Here is a 6,393-nt window from a genome sequence, read left to right as displayed (position 1 = left end):
GTTTAAACCAAACTGGATCCCTAGATAGAACATCTCACATTATGTCTTAGTGTATTATTTATTATATAAAGAGGACTAATATCTTTACTATTTTGATGTGCCAACAAACCTTATAAATTTTCCTAATTTTTTAAACTATATTCATGAACTGGTCAATTTTATATAGAAAATTTCCATAAATTAGCTAAATAAAGCATCTATTCATAGATTTTCTCATATCACTTGTATACAAATTTTAAGAAAGATTTTAAATTGTTATTGCGGTCTTGCCACTTGGCCTATATTTTGTTGGAAAGATGTGCACTTGTGATTGAGCATACTTTGTCTCTCTCTACTAACAATATTATTAATGGTGAAGTGCAGAGGTCATAGATCAACAATCTGATGATGTAATATTCAGAAAGAGTAAAACTTGTCTGTTAAGAAGTACTGTAGTTGGTTAGGAGTGATTAGCTGAATATTGAAGTAGCAGCAGCCAGAAAAAGGGAAAGGGATACCAATGGGCCATAGTTGCTGCCGCAAACAGAAAGTGAGGAGAGGCTTATGGTCTCCTGAAGAGGATGAGAAGCTTATCAACTATATCACTACCTATGGCCATGGAAGCTGGAGCTCTGTCCCGAAACTTGCCGGTACGTTATCTTTTCTCTCTGTCTGTCTCACAGAGTTTTTGAAGTTTTGAATTCGAAATGCAGGATTGCAGAGGTGTGGTAAGAGTTGCAGATTGCGATGGATAAACTACTTGAGACCAGATCTCAAAAAGGGTTCCTTCTCTGCACAAGAAGAGCAGATTATCATTGATGTTCACAGAATCTTAGGCAACAGGTAAGAAAGATGATCACAACAGCATAAGGATTTAGATTAGAGTAGTAGAATACCCGAAACCAGAAACCAATTTGTCCTATATTCACACCTCTGAACCATTCAAACAGCATTGCAGGTCTTTGCATTTTATTCTAGAACTTCTATTGTTAAATGCAAGTTGTCTTAAATCTAATTCAGAAAGCTACAATATTATTGGTTTGGTCCGCTAAACCTTGTCTAGGCCAATACTTTAATGAAAAACTGTACTAGGAAGAAAGAAATTAGATATTTCCTAGTAAATAGAATATACTTACACTAGCTTATACAATTCTTTCTGGAGCTTTATTTTCCAACAGGTGGGCTCAAATAGCAAAACATCTACCAGGGAGGACAGACAACGAGGTCAAGAACTTTTGGAACTCATGTATAAAGAAAAAGCTCATCTCACAAGGCTTGGACCCAAAAACGCACAACCTGATCCCTTCTCATCAGAGAGCCAGTAATAAGGTTGCTGCAGGAAACATGCTTCAATCCCAACAACAACCATTTTCGATTATAACAGTGAATTTGCAGATGACAGATCCTTCCATGGAAATGAACCCACCAATTATAACATTACCAGCAGCTTTTTCTCCTAATGCCATTATTCAACGACCTTCATCGATACAGACCTCGTCGGTACCCATATTAACCTCTGTTGATAATCAAAACCCTAATATTCTCTGGACTGTCAATGGTCGCGAAAACTCCCTTGATTCTAGCATTTTCCCTTGTGTATCATCCATTCAGAACACACCCATTTCTCCTTCTGTGACTCCATCTTGGTTTGGTATCTTAGACGAAAATTGTTTCTGGGGTCATAATACTATTGCTGAAAACTTTAGAGCTCCAAGAATGGACGTTCTGCAAGCACAAGGAGAAGAAAATAACCAAGCTAATGAGAAAGTGGATGTAGCAGAAGGTGTCCAAGATATGGATGCTTCATTTGACAGCTCTAGCTTTGGTCTTGAGTTTGTGGAATCTACATTTCTGTCTAGTTCGACGTGTGGGGATCTCGGTTCCATGGATGATCTTGCATGGAACTTTTAGGCCTCCATATATGTGTGTAAATATAATGTACAAACTTTTTTTCTTCAATTTATTTTTATAAGTTCCTAACATATAAATTTTCATTTTATATATTAGCTAAATGCTAGGTGAGCAGTATTTGATTGAAATCAAAAAAATCAATCGAACTGAATTAATTTAAAGATTCAATTCGGGTTTTTATTCGTTTTAATTCGATTCGATTTTTAATTTTAAAAATTATGATTATTCAATTTGGTTCGATTTTGATCAGAAAAAAATTGAAAAAATCAAACCAAACCGATTAATAATAATAGTATATTATTTTCAATAATATAGAAATTAGATCATATTAAAATTAAAATATTTCAATTAAATCTTGAAATACTAAAAATAAAGTTTAAAAAATAAAAAATTTATTAAAAATTCAAACTGATCAAACCAAATCGAATCGAATCAGATCGATTCGGTTCGATTCGATTTCTGATCAAAATCAATTCGATTCGATTTTCATAAATACTAAAATTTCAGTTTTTAATTTATTCGGTTCGGTTCAATTTTCAACCGAACCGACCGAATGCTCACCCCTATTACACAGTCCCTACTTATTAGACAAGAACATATATGTTTTAATTGTCTCACACGAAGCACATCAGTATCATGAAAAGGATGGAGAAAAACGATAGTCTTTTTCTTTTCCTTCTGTTAGTATTGTTCATTAGATGGATTACTCCGAAGCTAAATAGTAAGATTTGTCGGTTTTCCATATATCAAAACAAGAGGAGAACACAGTAATATGCAGTAAAATAGGGATGACAAAGTAACGATATTTTTTAATCTTCAATCTGACTAAATTTTATTTTATTTTTTGGTGACAAAGGCGTTCCTAAGCTCAACTCAAAACAAATCTAGGCACACTGCCTCTTACATCATCTCTCTCAAGCCAAAAAGACAAATTCTCCGTGGGGTCTCTCAGAAATTAAGTGGGAACCGTAGTGACCAGTCAAGGTCCATTTCACTAGTTTGTCCGCACAGAAGTTCGCCTCTTGCAGGACATGCCACACTTCTGTGTTCTAGTTTGGGTGCATCAGACTACGAATGGCAGTAATCACCAATCAAAGATCATGTGGACCTTGCTTTTTTCGTGCAAGAATATCTATCGCCTCATGGGAATCACTCTCAACCACGAGATAATTGATAGGGGTGAGCATTCGGTTAGCTCGGTTTAAAATCGAACCGAATCGAATAAACCAAAAATTGAAATTTTAATATTTATAAAAACCGAAACGAATCGATTTTAATCAGAAACCGAATCGAATTGAATCAATCTAATTCGGTTCGATTCGGTTCAATTTGATCGGTTTTGATTTTTAATAAATTTTTTATTTTTTACACTTTATTTTTAATATTTTAAAATTTAATTAAAATATTTTAATTTTAATATAATTTAATTTCTCTATATTATTGAAAATAATATATTATTATCACTAGTCGGTTCGGTTTAATTTTTTTAATTTTTTTCTGATCAAAACTGAATCGAACTGAAATAACCGAAATTTTTAAAATTAAAAACCGAACCGAACTTAATTAAATAAAAAATCAAATCGAATTTTAAAATTAATTTGATTCGGTCGGTTTTTTCGGTTTGAACCGAATACTGCTCACCCCTAATAATTGATGCTCAAGGCCCCTACTAGCTTCAAGCTTTCCATAATAGCTCTAAGCTCTGCACCCAGAATAGTTGTGTTGCTAAGGTCTAATGTGACGTCCGAAATCCTTTTAGCTTGCTTGTCTCGAATAGGCCTATCACAGGATTTGAGGTGAAAATTCCACCCTTTATAAGTCAATTTTGCATTTTGATTATTTTTTTTAATTTTTTTGTAATTTTCTATATTAGGGTTTTTCTATTATAAATAGCCTTTCCTTAGCTGTTTTGAGATATTTTTCAATCTTTCAAGAATTTAAATAAGAGTTTTCGGCTTCTAGCCTCTTGTTTCTATTATTTCGTCTTAACCAAACGTTATTGGTTAAAATTTATCACAAAGTCTAATCAGTCCTATATAAGATCCTCATAGGCACTTGAAGGAGTTCTATATGGTATAGTCCAACATGAGGGCCTTTCATTTCTCATTAGTTGATGATGCAAAAGATAGTTGTATTATCCATCCCCTAGGTTCAGTCACCATATGAGGAAAGACGGTGAAATTATTTTTGGACCGACTTTTCTCGCTTCTAGAGTATCTACAATTAAATATGAAATATAGATAAATAAGAAAAAAGATATAGAAATATTTCATAAGTAGAAAAAAGAAAACAAAGATCCTTGAGATATTTCGTAAGGTAAAGGTCAATATCCGTTGCTTGATACAATTAAACAAGTACTATGCTATGCGAAATTCTTAAAAGAATTATGCACTAAAAAAAGAAGCTAGTAGGCTACCAAGAGGTTTGTATAGATGGAAAGGCATCTCTTGTTTTTCTAGAGTAAAATCCCTATCAAATCAAGGACTAAGCTTTAATCTTGTGTCACGTAGTTCATGCATAATCACGATATTTGAACCATGTACATAATATCACAATCTAAAGGTTACTAAAATCATAGTATTTGTCACCAAATTTAAGTATGGAAGTGAAATCGCAATTTCACAGATCGCCTACTGCACTGCACTGTTGATTGATTGACTATTTTCCACATAATCATAGAATATTTATTCCATGAATGAATACTCGAATAAAAGGTCATAGACATAAAAAAAAAAAAAAAAAAAAAAAACTATGTTTTTCTCTCTTTGCGAGTTCCTTTCAAAAACTAATTTTCTTATGATGATCAAAATCTCTTTATTTTAAATTATAATATAGTCCCTAAAGTGCAAATTGCAATATAGCTTTCCTACATTGTGGTACAATGATGTATGAGCTATTTGTCTTCATGCAAGCCCACTATTTTATGCATGCATGAAGCACAATCAGTTACATTTTCTCTATGTTTGGGATTTGGTTGCCTCTACAGAGCTTTTGGTGTTATTTATAAGCTCCAAAGCTTAGCTGTCTAACATTTTGACCAAAGTATCACCACGACAATGGTGTTAGCAGCTTACTCAGTTTTTAACAAGTCAAAGCTGTCCTAGTTAAGGTTTGTGGGAGCCTATTAGTAATAAGGTGGTGATAGAGTTTGCATAACCATCAACTATTGTAACTGATAAAATTTGATTACCTTGATAGAGTTCGTTGCAAACTAACCATATAGACTTATCTCTACTCTTGAAAATTAAGATCTTGTACAACTTTAAATATTTCATGTATCGAAATGAATAAGAAATGTTCTAATCCATAAAAGAGGTTGATTGAAGGATAAGTTTGATAAAGATTTATAATATCACAACTAAAGTGTCAACATGATACTTTATATGCTAAACACACCATCATACATGTACTTTTTATATATTTTTTCTCATATACCCTAATATTAAATTTGTGATCGATGAGACATTTATACGAAAAAAGAGATTAAAATTAGACACTATTTTGCTCTGTCAGTATGGTGCATGATTTCATGTAGAAACTAGCGAGTGAATGTGATTTTTATCGCATGATTAATTTCTATAATGACTAGCTGACAATTACATAAGATCTTTTTTTTCCTCCTCCTACCCCATTCTCTCTCTCTCTCTTATATAAGTGCATTTCTTAATTGTCCCGTAAATAAGAGAGAAAAAATAAAAGGAAAAAATATATATAAATATTATTTTCATGTGGATTGAAGTTTTGCACCTCATTAAGTTACTTATGGTACATGCAAATTATCATGGAAATATTGTTTTCTTTCTGCATTTATATCAGCAGAGCATACATATAAGAAACACTCTCATTATCACTTGATCTGTTAGCTTTATTATTTAGAATAATTGCACTAGATCAAAATCCACCTTTTTCGTCAATCCACTTATAAGGACAATAGAGAGATACATGCATATGTGTTCAAACCCTCCTTACTCATCAATAGATATGTGCATATTTTTAATTATTTAATTACTTTAAATTAATTATAGTTGATTAACAATTATTTGATGGCCAAGAGCATATGGAGAATATTGGTCCCTACTTTCAATCAGATGCATATTTTGCTAGAATATAGACATCAAATAGATGTTAATGGAACACTTTCAATTTCGAGAGAAAGGGTTCAGATGTTCCATGTTATATGTTAATTTGTGTTATTTATTAGACTCTCTACGATTTGAAAAAACTTAACCATTTTTAGAGATTAGCCTAAAGATTTTTGTCCAATATTCTATTTAGCAACTAGTAGAGCTATAATTCCCTCAAGAGAGACATGCATAGTCATTGAGAGCTTTGTAGCATGCAGAAGTAACTTGTTTGATGATCCTAGCACACTTGTTAATGTCACGAGGTCCACTAACCAATACCTCAAACTCCACAATAAGGAGCAACCGATTCTCCTATCAAACCATGCTATATCTAGCCAACCCATTTGCATTCTCGTTGATGGCACATTGGGATGGCCCA

At 32.8% G+C, this 6,393-nt stretch overlaps 1 protein-coding gene across 1 annotated transcript; it reads left to right on the top strand.

Moving 5' to 3' along the window:
- The first annotated feature begins 246 nt into the window (after positions 1–246).
- LOC110604279 (transcription factor MYB86) lies at positions 247–1,954 on the top strand. Its single transcript, XM_021742445.2, has 3 exons — positions 247–629; positions 693–822; positions 1,158–1,954. The coding sequence occupies exons 1-3, from the start codon at positions 500–502 to the stop codon at positions 1,888–1,890; spliced, it is 993 nt and encodes a 330-aa protein (XP_021598137.1). The 5' UTR covers positions 247–499; the 3' UTR covers positions 1,891–1,954.
- Positions 1,955–6,393: the final 4,439 nt, after the last annotated feature.

The sequence above is a fragment of the Manihot esculenta genome, chromosome 16 (assembly GCF_001659605.2).
Source record: "Manihot esculenta cultivar AM560-2 chromosome 16, M.esculenta_v8, whole genome shotgun sequence".
Taxonomy (NCBI): Eukaryota; Viridiplantae; Streptophyta; class Magnoliopsida; order Malpighiales; family Euphorbiaceae; genus Manihot; species Manihot esculenta.
The sequence above is the reverse complement of the archived record's forward strand: the minus strand, read 5'-3'. Positions and strand labels throughout refer to the sequence as shown.

Bases quoted from the DNA above. Each gene is read 5' to 3' on its own strand.
- LOC110604279 (XM_021742445.2), top strand. From the start codon at position 500: ATGGGCCATAGTTGCTGCCGCAAACAGAAAGTGAGGAGAGGCTTATGG. The intron at 630-692 runs GTACGTTATCTT...TTCGAAATGCAG, and splicing joins CTCTGTCCCGAAACTTGCCG to GATTGCAGAGGTGTGGTAAG. The intron at 823-1,157 runs GTAAGAAAGATG...ATTTTCCAACAG, and splicing joins CACAGAATCTTAGGCAACAG to GTGGGCTCAAATAGCAAAAC.